At 39.1% G+C, this 13,061-nt stretch overlaps 1 protein-coding gene across 1 annotated transcript in view; it reads left to right on the forward strand.

Moving 5' to 3' along the window:
* LOC103800825 (collagen alpha-1(XIX) chain-like) overlaps positions 1-12,137 on the forward strand; it is a gene marked incomplete at its 5' end in the record, with an annotated part of 33,583 nt that extends 21,446 nt beyond the window's left edge. Inside the window, 7 exons of the mRNA XM_009073210.1 lie at positions 819-854; positions 1,000-1,044; positions 1,678-1,848; positions 2,761-2,827; positions 4,653-4,808; positions 11,285-11,362; positions 11,600-12,137. Coding sequence (XP_009071458.1) covers positions 819-854; positions 1,000-1,044; positions 1,678-1,848; positions 2,761-2,827; positions 4,653-4,808; positions 11,285-11,362; positions 11,600-11,736 — 690 coding nt within the window. The remainder of the gene's footprint in view (positions 1-818; positions 855-999; positions 1,045-1,677; positions 1,849-2,760; positions 2,828-4,652; positions 4,809-11,284; positions 11,363-11,599) is intronic.
* Positions 12,138-13,061: the final 924 nt, after the last annotated feature.

Genomic DNA, 13,061 nt, shown 5'->3' on the forward strand with positions numbered 1-13,061 from the left:
TCCTTCTTTCTCACTCAGTGACACAGCAGTGAGTTTGTTACATAGAATCATCAAGGTAGGAGGATCATCGAGTTCAACCATCAACCTCTCACTCTGCTGTGAGCCCTAAACCCTAAACCATATCCTCCAGCACCAGATCCAGACACCTCTTAAACACTTCCAGGGATGGTGACTCCACCCTGGGCAACCTATTCCAGTGCCAAATCTACATATGCAGATCCATATGCATCCTATTAAATTAAACAGTGCCAGACCACTTATCTTGCAATTATCTGGCATTTTTAACATGCTCTCTGACATTATTTTGGTCTGTGCCATCTAGGACTCTCAGATAATGTCATGTTCCAGTCTGAAGGATAACTTGGGCCTGGAATGGTTTCTAGCACGTTGTATGAGTGAGTCAATCCTCTTTTGGGAAGGAAATAGGTTTAAGCCCAGGAAGCCAAAACTGTGCTATGCCACAAGTGCTAAGGACCAAAGAATGGATCTAGTCACTTAATAGTAAGGCATAATCTCTGTAACAGCAGAAGGGTCATAGGGCCTTAGGACTAATATCTAGAACAAGAGAGATCTCTTCTGTGGTTGTATAATGGCCAGCTGGGACTGGAGATGTACTTGTACAGGTCCACAAATATTCCACCTTTAAAAAATTTTGCATAACTTGCCATTTAAAGCTGGATGCTCTTTGTATTTCTGTGTTGTAACCACACAAACTGCTGCCTCTGCAACTTCAGAATATTTGCTCATATGGCACTAAACATTGAGCTTTACCCTTCGTATTTTTAAAACACATAATCATTTTTTATTTTTTTCCCTAGGGAATCAATGGAAAAGATGGATTGCCAGGTCCTCCGGTAGGAAAGCATACTTTTGTATTTTATTCTTCAAAGCTATAATTGCTGTTAATCCTAGGCAGTTGCTTTCAGTTCTGCTAACAGATGAATATACAAAAAGGCCTTCAATTGATAGGTTTATCTTTTTCCAAAACCCATTTTTCAGGGTGCTGTGGGAAGACCAGGAGACAGAGGACCCAAAGGAGAACGTGTAAGTCCCCTATTATAACCTTTTTCTCCTTTTACTGAGCACCTAAGCACCTCATCAGTGCAAATTTTATAGGCAAAACCAAGAAAGAATTTCTTCCTAACATCTCATCTAAACCTACTCTCTTGCAGTTTAAAGCCAGAATCCTGATCTTATCACTACACACCCTTGTAAAAAGTCCCTCTCCAGATTCTTTGTAGGCCCCCTTTAGGTACTGGAAGTAATTCATGTTAATTGTTTCTTTGATTAACTAAAATTTTGTGTACATGGAGGCATAAAATATCATGCTTCTATGAAAAACTACAGAAAAAAATGCTGATGCCTTGTGCCTGCGTGGATTTGAGCACCTAAATTTAACCTATGCCATAACTTTCTACACTCAAGTTCTGTCCTTGAAAAGTGGGTTACAGAGTCAAGCTCTTCTTTCTGTCATTGACTTCCACATCAAAAGTGTAAGAAACCAAAACCTTACTTGCTGTATTTTCTGAGACAAGGTTTAGCCTGTAAAATCAGCCTCCCTGCGTGACTCAATTATTTCTGAACGAGCGAGAGTTTTCTCTTTAGCATTCTCAGGTGACTTTTCCAGGTTTGTTCCATTATGTGCAATGGTTTTCTTTCTGCTTTTACCTTACACAGGGAGATCAGGGTATTCCAGGTGACAGAGGTCCACAAGGTGAACGAGGGAAGCCTGGCCCATCAGGGCAAAAGGGAGATGTGGGTCCTGTTGGCCCCCCAGGAGACAGAGGTTATCCAGGATCACCAGGTCACCAAGGTCCCCCAGGTTCACCAGGACCCCCAGGGTTTTCAGTAAGTAAATACAAGTTTTCCTTGGTTGCTTGGGAATCCAGATAATGTGAAGGTAGCACATGCTGAGCACTGGAAATTCAACCAAGGAGTACCACAGTATTAGAAAAAACTAAGGATTTCTCTCAGATAACTTCGGTGTTAAGAGGTGGAAAAAATATACCAACATGATCAAGCAGTTATTTCTAATTGTTTTTTAAAGCATCTGTTGTGGGTAAACTTTGCTTGTTTATTTTTTTACTTCCTGCATATCAATGTGGCTACTCAGTACAGTTAATAGTCACATTTTCCATAAGCTTAAGAGTCAAAGTGTAAGTCTTTGCAATTGGGAAAGAAAAGGAGGCAGCCAAAATGCTGATTTCCCAGCATTTTAAAAGCCAGTGAAATGCTGACTGTCAGTTGTAGGTATTTTAGTTTGTCTCCTCATGCACACAGAGACCTATCCATGCTATTAACTCTTTTCAACTGCAATCAGATAAGGGAAAGCTCTAAAAAACTTTTCCAGAGCAGTTACTCTTGCTGTGGTTCTGTTCTAGTAGTCTGTGCATCAAAGCAATTAGTTCCTAGAGGGGAGAGAAGTTGGCAGATGCTATGCAAAAGGCAAGAAAACCATAGCAGTGTCACTGGACTATCTTGTGCAAATTAATTTCCATACACTTAACATGTTGGTCATCTTGGTAACTGCGAGTGCCTCTTCACCTCACAGCATTAGTGTCTTTAGAATATCATAATATATTTGTAGTAAGGTGGCCTTTCAGTTTGGGATATAACACAAATATATTAAAATACTTATTTTTTTTAGTAGAAGGTTTTGATTTTTAATGCTAGTTTCAGTATTTTTTATTTTTTGTAGTATCACAAAATGCACTCTGTATATTCCTTTTCATACTTATCACCTTTCTTTTCCCTCACCAGACTGATGCAATTTCGCTTGAAGAAATAAAAAAATATATCAAACAAGAGGTTCTTAAGGTTTTTGAAGGTAAGAAAATGAAGTATTATACAACTAAAGATGAATTCTGTTCTACATTTCTTTACATGTCATCTTACTTACACTGGACTTAGCAGCTGCCTTGTTGCTGTAGCTATGTTAACCTAAGTCTGCTTTATACAATTATGTTCAAACAATTATAAGTAATAGTCTGTGTTGTTAACCAGAGTATTTCCTTATGTAAAAGATCAGCATTAAAAGATAGTCTGCTCCAAATCATAATAGTAAGCATAGATATGTAGATACATATAAGTATCATATATTACTGCAGATACATATGTGTCTACAACATATTGTTAAGACATTGAAGAGTTACTAAAGCAGAGACAACCTATTTTGCCCACTTAGTGACTTTCTAAATGAGAAAAAGTCTTGACAGCTTTCAGTCATGCAGGGATAAACTGCCATGTGAATATAAACTGCTCAGCAAATATCCCTGCTGAGTTCCAAAGCTCCAGTACAGATCATCATTTTCTGGCAGGTTTAGGCCAATATCAGATTCAGCCAAGGCCTTTGTATTATGTAAGATTTCTTAGATGAGTCCTTACTCTGAAAAGGAAATATTTTTCCTCCCCAGTGTTTCCTTAGTCATGGTTGAAAAGCTGTGACTCAGGTAGGTGTCTGAAACAAGATTCTGCTTGAACACCCCTCAACAGTAGCTTCTCTTCCATTGCAAAATGCATTTCTTATGCCTTCAAAATGCTTTGCTATTCCATCATGAATATCTGTGGATACAAGCCCTTTTATCTTTTAGGGATAAAAGAAATCATACAAAGCTTGAGAGTTTTTAACCTGTTCAGGCAGGTTTTCACTTTATAACAAGGCTGTCGTTTTGTCTATTATCACCCAAACTGCTACTCCTCAGGAGCTGAACCTACTATGTGTTTCAAGGGCAGTTTGTTGGCTGAAGTCACCTCCTTTTCCCATTCAAAGAGAATGGCAACAAGTATTCAGTCTATTCACAGAAAGAAGGTGCTCTGCCTGCAGGGTATAATGGAGTTTTGTCTTTATAGCTATTTCATTTTCTACACCTCACTAGTGGTCCCACAGATCTTTCCTTTTTGGCTTCGTTTCACTTTGTTTTGACTCTATTTTCCATTGCCTTGCTTCCTTTTTGTTTGATGCCTACTTTTGTCTTTATCCCATCTTTTTTTTCTTAAAACTCCACCACAGTAAATACCCACTAAATTGTGGAATGTTTAGGGTTTAAACCTGCTATAAATGAGACTGAGTCTAGGTTAGTACCTACCTTGTCTACCTCTAAGGAACACTAAAATCTTACTAAGTGCAATTTGTTCCACCAGCATGAACAGTTCATGCTGAAATATCTGCTATTAATAATCTTTGCTGAGCACTTTCAGGTTTTTTCACAACTGTTTTCAGGGTTTCATCACATTCCCAGATCGGTTCATGGTATTTAATATCTAGTTTGCAACTTAATATGAGTTAGAAACATCTAAGGCAGCCCCTCATGGCTGTGTTAAGTACTAATTATTCCACTTATGTATTTTAAGTGCTTCCATGAGCAGGAGACAGAAGTCATTTGAAATATTCAAATACATTAGTAATACAGAGTAGTAAAAGAAAATTCAATACAAGTTCATTCCAATAATTTCAAAGGGTAAAGACTCAGACATGAGTCTGGGTTGGAACTGGAAGCCTCAGTGCTTATTGGAGCATTTAATACCTCAACACTTAGAAGGATTAAACACCTTACTTCTAGAAACTTTTGCTGGGGCTTTGGGATTTATTTATTTTCTGGTATTTTGCTAACAGATTTCTTACCAGCTTTTTCTTGTGTCTTTTATTACTGAAGAAAGGATGGCTCAGTTTGTATCACAGCTGAAGCTCCCTGCTGCAATGCTTGCCTCCCAAGCTCATGGCAAACCAGGGCCCCCAGGAAAAGATGGGTCACCAGGGCCACCAGGAAAGGATGGTTTGCCAGGGCCACCAGGAGAACGTGGAATTCAAGGTAGGAATTCCAAGAAATGTTCCCATATATTGTATCTTGAAATCCTTATCCACTTGCTAATGATGATTAAATAAGCCAGGATTACCTATCTAGCTTCCTAATGATTAACTTTTAAACTTACATACTTATTTTTTTCCAGACTAGTTCTAAATATTAACCCATGGTAAACGTGTGGATTTTACTGATTAAAAACTCCTAATCAGTGCATTTTATTCTAATAAATGATAAAGTTAATTATTGACAGATCTAAAGCTGACAGACTACTGTAGCAGTTATTTTTTTTCTCCAAAGTAGTTCACTATTTAGATCCTGCTTCATATTGAGAGACCATCTTATTTAAGGAAAAAAAAATTGATCTCCTAGTTTGAGTGCTCTCAGCTTTGATCCTGAGACAACACGGGGGAGGAAAAACTGAAGGCAAATATTCTTCTTTAAGAAGCAGTGAAAACTGAAGTATTACTACATGAATTCTTCTTGCCATGAAGAAATCTATTTTCACAACAAAAATTCAGAGTAATTGGCTTTTCACTATACCCTTAACAGTAATTTGTGCATTGCAATGCATTTGGACAGTACAGGACTCTCATTTCACTGAACTGCCTTTTACTGCAAAATTAGCTTCAGGGGATCCAGGTTCACTGTAGTTGTGCTCTGCTGTAGGCTCAGCTTCTCAGGGATTAAAAGGAAGACAAGAACAGGCTAAAAGGAAAAAAGAATTTGTCGATGAATAATATTTTGTGGGTGGGTAATATGTAATTTGCAGTTTATCTGTAGGGAGTTCTTTATTATCTTTTGTTAGTTTGGTCTGCTCTGGAGTCAGAGCAAGTCAGACTGGAATGAAGAACATGAGAGCAAAGCTGAAGATGTGTGGATCCTAAAGCTATCAGAAGAATAAAGACTTACTAACAGTGATAAGAGCAAACCCCTGACAGAAGCTTGAAAAATGTGATGAGCTCAGAATGAGAAGAACAAGAAAAAAAGGATCAAGGAAAACAATTAAAGGCTTAGAATCTTACAACACTGACTTCATCGTTACCTAAATATTCAGATCATCGTAAACAGTCAACTTCAATGTCAGTGCCAGATTGGTCAATGACGATGTACGTCGTGGATAGTCTCAGATGCTTCTGGGAAGTGAAACGTTGTACTAGGTTTCATTTCCAGCTAGTAAGCATCAAGAGTAAAAGATGATAGCTATGCTTGAAAAAAAGAAAAAAAAAAAGCTGCTTTTTCATGCCTTATGCTTAAGTAAAAGTAGTGCCCGATGTACACAGGATTTCCATTTGTTTTACCCATATGCTCAATACTCTTTTTTGGTTAGTAAAAGGTAAGCTGAGTGAGAAGCATTTACTTCTCTGATACATCAAAAGAGATATAACATTGCACTTCCAAGGAAGGAATACCAAAAGTTTGCTTTGCTTGCTTTTTACACTCTGAATAAGAGAGAGTCCTGTGAGAGAAGCACCTACAAATACCATTCATGCCTTACCCAGCTGTGCCCCTGCATGTTATTGTTCTGTGCCAAGAGTAAAAAGAAATTCAAACCTCTGAGCAAATTGAAAAGTATCCTTCTATATTCCAACTTGTCTTCAGCCATTAAATACATAGCAAACAAGACCTCTTGGAGAAGCACATTATGTGCACGTGTGGCTGAGAGCATCAAGGCAGCACACGGTGCACATATGCCCCAGTCCTAATGCACATTTGGTATTAACTGACAGACACTCCTTAGTGTATTTCTCACTTGCAGCCCAAATTGCCAACTCCAGGGATTTGCTGTGTGCAGTAATACGTGTCTGGGCTAGCAGAGTGAGTGACTCATCCCAGACAGACAGTGAGAAGAAATAGATGCTTTTGGTAAGCAATTCATATGACTTCCATGAACATCTCCTGTTGTGGTGCTGCATGCTGAGCACAGAGCCTGCTGGAGCCAGCAGGAAAGGCAGGTGTTACTGTGTGTCTGAGGAGGGGATAACCTCACCTGTGGATTCACAGGGGTCCCTTCAGACACCTGGAGTGTGCTGCCAGTTCCCCCAGGAAATGGCCTGGGATATCCAGCAGAGCCTTCTGCACAGCAGAACAATAGGTAGGGAGTTAGCCCCAGAAACAGAAAACATAGATGCTATCTTTTGGAAGTGTAGGGATGGTTTTACAAAAAGAGTATTTAAAGAGTTACTGGACCACAGAGTCATTCCCTTGTAAGGAAGTCCAGAATTCTTACCTGCTGGCCTTCAGCAAGGATGTTCATAGTGTTCCTCAGATATTTCTCAGTGGTTCAGGTACAAATAATCCTGATTATATAGGATGGTCCCAGTAAAAAAACAGCATGCAACCAAAATATATCAAAGAAATGCAGTGTAAATTACAAAACATGTAATTGGTATTCAAATAACAACTGGAAGATTTATATATTTCTTCATGTAATTGGTATTCAAATAGCAACTGGAAGATTTATATATTTCTTCATTTTAAAAAATAACCTATGGCATAAGCATCAGTAAGCTGAGATTGATTCAGTGTTACCTGTGAAATGTACAGCATCTGCTTAAGGAGGAACAGAGGAACTGAACTCTGGATGAGTTTTAAAGTATGTTAATGTCTCATAGAGAAACAGAAAGTTTATTTCATAACTCTAGAGGCAAGTTATAGCAATGTCATCCATTTGCAAAGAGTCAGTCAGTTTGTCATGTCTTACAGGATCTAGCTCAATTAACTCCACTGACTAAATTGGATTTTTAGAGCTTAAATAGTAAGTGAATTTTGGTCCATTAGATGAAATGCACTTTGGGATAATTTTGCAATCCTTATGTTAATATCACTATTGATTTTTTTTTTCTCAATAGAGAAAAGAAGATTTCATCTTAATTAAAATTCACTCCTTCTATCAAATTAAGGAAATGAGTTTTTTATAAGTCCTCATAACTCATGGTAGCTTTGAGGAATCAAACATCACAGCTCAGAAAATAAAAATACCATAAGATGAATAGTGAAATCTCCTTATCTATATTGGTAATTTCTGCTGTCAAATTTGTGTCTTCTTATACTTATTGACTGGTGTAGTGGAAGCATGTAGAAACCCTGTCTGACATCAGGAACCTGTTGCAGTGGATGTTATCCAGACAGTCTTTTTTCTAAAATGTCAAGAGTTACCTCTCATTCTCTACTGCAGAGGTTGAAGTTAACCTGTTTTACTTTGATTTGAAACCCAGCTACTACCTCTCAGAAGGAGTTCAGAATAGGCACAGGGGTCTGGATGAGAGAGTTTGCTCTTAGCACCCTTCCTGTTGCTTTACAGCCTTTTTCTTCTTCAGAACAGAGTGTTTGCACAGTAAAGTGCAGTGGATACTTTGGTCTCATTGTTCCCTGTTGTGATCATGTGTTTGCCTTGTATTTGTATTAAAGAACCTCAGATTTCTCTGGATACTTGACATGCTAGTTTCAGGTGCTGCATTCTCCATGCTGATGGAAGAGGGTCTCCGTGATATAGGTGAAATACCTTCTGGAGCAGTTTAAATACTTTTTTACCTCCAAGTTCATAGACATGAACTTGTGTCATTTCCATGTAGAGCTGAGGGTGTTGCAGTAGCAATGCCTCTGACCATGATATTTGTGGGGAGCACCAATCCAAGAACTGTATTTCAGCTGTCACTACTCATCCTTGAGCAGAAGAAAGCTTATCCATTGGAACACATACTTGCTATGTACTGCTACCAAGCATTTACCATACTACCCACGTTGGGTATGTGTTTATATATCACTACTTTTGGGTTGCAGAAATCACAACAGAACTTCTAGAGCCCAAGTCAAGGGCTTTGCTAAAACAGTTGCCTTTTGAATTCAGCAGGTGCCTCTTACTGGAATTGCAATACTGCCAGTGAAAGCAGATAGCACCTTAGGTGTGCCTTTACATTAAAAAGAGTAAATCAAAATCTGGTTTATGTGTATGGTAATATTTTCCTTTGACTGTGTATGAGTTTGTCACTTTAAGCTCAGAAAGGAGGTGATCTTATCCTCTAGAAGTGTAATCATGGTCCTGCTTCTGAGCAAAATATACCTCATTAAAAATCAGATATTTTTCTGCCAGAATTACACATTACACTTTCAGATTGTTTACATATAGGTCTGTTTGATAATATGCTTGCATCCTACTAAATAAAACCTTATTGTTAGAAAGGATATCTGGGGATTTTTGTATTAAACTTCAGTGTCAGCAGAACTTAACAGCCACTGTGTACCAACTGCACCTTTGCATGTGTATTTGGATACAGCCAGTAATGGTTTACACTACCCTGGTTTATATATTTGCATTGGCAGATTGCTTTTTGTCCTGTTGTGGATTTTTTTTTCATTATTGTCTTGAATTCCAGTGATGTTTACAGAATCCTTCAGTCTATCTCAGTCCCTTTCAATTACAGTGTGTCAGAGACCTACAGCAATGGTTATCATGGACATTGTTAATGTGATATATGGTACCTGTGATTTCTCTCTCTTCTCCTGACTAAAGAAATGCAAAACAAATTATTAGTGGCAGCACTACTTTGTAAAATTGCAGTTAACTGGGTTTGTAGTGGGAAATGCACTGTAACTATTGATTGTAAATTAAAAAGCATAGAGAAATGCATAATAAATAGGACACATAGTGGATCCTGTGGTTGTATGATTGAGCTTTTTAAACAGCAGCAATACTATGTGTTGCACAAGGTTTTTCAGAGCAAACCAACTTCGTGTAGTTCTAAATACTACTGTGGTCATTAAAGAGCAAAACCAAGAGTCACATACAAACACCTGCATACTCCTTTTTCTGAGTCTCTATAGCTTGTGTGCATATATGCCTTGTGCAGTTTGCTTAACACAACTCAGTGACCAGAATGCATGATTAATACTAAATTTGTTTGCCCATGAGCTTTTAAACTGTTGATTTCCTTTTGTTATGTGTGTCACTCTGCATGCGTTTTCTCAAGTTTTTGCCTCACTGTAATTTCCTTGTTGGGTGCCGAGAGAAGAGTAAGATGATTGATGCTCTGTTTTGAAACCCAGAATGATTGCAACAGAGAATAGACTTTCTACTGAAGTGTATAATAAGCTTGCTTGAATACTCTGTGTACTGTTCCTACTGCATCGTGTTTGTCGTAACCCTCAACTGGTACTCACAGTGCTCCCAGTAGTTTATTTCTGGAATACCCTGTAAGGTACCAGTGTTGCCACAGCACAGTGACAAGACAACCTTTGCCAATCACCTGCAGTGTCTGTTAACCTTCATGAGTCATCAGGTGGATTGACACTGCTGTGATGGCTGATTAGCAGTGACTCTCTTAATTCAAACCGAGTTACAGTTCTTCACAAGTGCAAGTTTATTGTATGGCATAGATGAGGCTAGAAATACACTGGTCCCTGAAGCAGGACAAATTTAATTCCAAATATGACCAGAAGTTGGCAAATTAATCTTCAGCATTTGTCACATTACATGCCAGCATCTGAGATGTTGGGGAAAGAAGAGGGTTTCCTTGTAATTTCTTTTAAAGTAAGGGGTTGTGGCAGGTTCCCTATTCCTTTAAAAATGCCTCATCCTCTGACCTGCATAATTTACCTGGTCTGGACAGAAAAGGTACATTTGTAGATGGATTCTTTAGTTGAAATATGAACATGTTTTACCAATAGCCATGAGTCGTCTACTCTAAAGCAGCCAGAGTGTTTCCAACTAATAAAACAGTTGGAAAAATACAAACAGTTCAAGGAAAAAGAAACAGGGGTTGGGCACAAGTTGCAGCACCTGAGAAAATGGAAGCTATTTAGATAAATATAAAGCTATGGCCTGTGAAAAAACAAATGTACATATTCAAAGAATAGTTGATAATCATACCTTGTTAACAATATACAGCTACTTGGGTCAAGGTAGGCCTCAAACCCAAAATCTATACAAACTCTGAAGATGCTTCATTCCACATGAGGGCAGCTAGGTAATGCTGATGGAGCAGTGGCTCTTCTCTCACATACAGAGGAATGTCTAACCATAAAATACCAGATTACAGTCTAAAACTGCAAATGTAAGGATTTATGTAGAGCAGAGAGGGTGAAGTCTTACTCAGTTTGTGGGCTATGAGAGAAGTACGCGACTCTAGATGGCCTCTGGGTTGGTGCTTTACATCACTTCATCAAACTGGAGCAGAATAGGCATTTGGCTCTTTATTAGAGGAACTTCAAGAAGGTAACCTTAATTCTAGAGGAAAGGCCCAGCTAGTGAACAGAGCAGGAGTCCTTTGGCAGAGAATGCAACAGTTACTGCTAGAAATGCTCATATTTTCCAGAAGGAACTTAAGAGTTGTCTCAGCAAATAAAATACCAGTATCTGAAAAAACAAGTGAGCATGTGCTTTCCCAATTACATTTGTCATGGTAATTGCCTGTCAACAAGATATAGAAAAGATCACTGTGAATAATAAGAGGGTGCTCTTATTTTCCTATCTTTATTCTGTGTAGGTTATAGAGGACAGAAAGGGGAAAGAGGAGAGCCTGGAATTGGACTACCCGGTAACCCTGGACCACCTGGCCCTGCAGGTACAAGTCTCCAGATTTATTTCTGCTGTTGTTATTTATGAACTAACAGGTCTTTCTCCTGTTTTTCACATTGGTTTTACACCCTTGCCTTTCCTCCCAAGCTTGGTTGTAGCATGAGGTCAAATCCACCTGTCTTCTCGCGGCTGAGCTGGCATGCAGCTGACTGGTGGTGATGAAACTCAGGGCACTGCACACTCTCTGGCAAGGACTCTGCTAATTCTAACTTTATTTTACCAGCTACTGGCCTGCCAGGCCCACCAGGAACGCCAGGCTCACCCGGAGCACAGGGGCCACCTGGACCCAACGGGAGATGCAATCCAGCAGATTGTTATTACCACATAGCACAGACTCGGTCACACACCAGCAGGAAATAAAATCCCTCTCCCTTGGACACTTGGGTTCACGGTCACTTTTCACTCTTCCCAATAAGTTAATTTAATTTTTGAAATATTTGGTGCATTTTTATTCTTTTCTCTCGACACTGCATGGTGTATAGATACTTTGTAAGGCACAAAATTGAGCCTTTCTCTATGTTATTTGCAGTGTCGTAATTACGAAGTGATGAGGTATGTTTTCCAGAGTGCATTCCATGTGTTATGTTTCTCATATTTATTTTGCTTAGAACAGAAAATAGGCCCAAATAATTTTCAGAAGCTTCTTTATTCAAACAAAAATATTTTATTATGACTGAAGACATCATGTAAGTACGTCAGTATGTAAGCTGGCTTTATTTTTCTTGCTGGTGGTGAATTTTAAAAGGAAAAAAAATTCATTTTCGAAGTTTCAAAGCATACACGTTCATGGTGGATGCAGGACCTGAGCTGGAGCACTGGGAACTCTGTTTAGACTACACATTCATGTCCCTTGAGGAGGCTCTGGCACACCTTCTGAAAAGGGTCTGTGTCGTGCACCACGAATGCTGCTCACCGTTTCAGTCCCATCCAAAATGGAAATGAAGATGTGTTTGTTACCTCCCTAATCCCATCCAACATTTAGCTTCAGACTGACTGGAAAATTGCCACGTGTAGCCTGAAGAAGTGTCTCTCCTGACTGGATGTTGTGCCAGCTTGGGGCTTGTGTGTTCATTTAGTCACAGTTATGTGCACTCCACGTATTGAACTGTGAGGGGCTGGTGTTGATGTTCCCAGCTGAGAACTGGCATGTCTTCTAACCATTACATGGACTGAGTAACTGTTCTATCATTGTCTGTAATCAAGCTACTCTGCCCTTAAGTCTGCCTACAGCAAAGGTGACCCCTTGCTCTAGGGCAGAGGGTGGTGGGTATGCAGTCCAAGAATGGAACTTCACTCTGATCTTGGTGGTGGCACAGTTTTCCTCTTCCTCCTGCAATAATCACGAGCTGAAACAACCTTGAGAAGAACATGGAAACCGTAAAGTGCAAAACTCACGGGTCCTAATAACTGATGGCAAAAGAATTACTTAAGTTTCAGAGAAATTTGGAAAAAAATACAAAACCCTCCTTGAATGGTGTACGACAGAGAGCACAACAGCATCCAGTTTTCAGGCACTCAGGCAATCCTACAGGACCAGACAGTGTCAATGATGAATGAAACAGAAAAAAAGTGTAAATCCTATAGAGTTCAAAGAGCTGAGCAAAGGAAAAGCTGGAGAAAATCGATCAGACAGAGGCTGGTTCTGAAAAGGGAGGAGGGATGGCTGAAGTTTCACTTCCAATTAT

This window comes from Acanthisitta chloris, unplaced genomic scaffold (assembly GCF_000695815.1).
Source record: "Acanthisitta chloris isolate BGI_N310 unplaced genomic scaffold, ASM69581v1 scaffold23804, whole genome shotgun sequence".
NCBI classification, from domain to species: Eukaryota; Metazoa; Chordata; class Aves; order Passeriformes; family Acanthisittidae; genus Acanthisitta; species Acanthisitta chloris.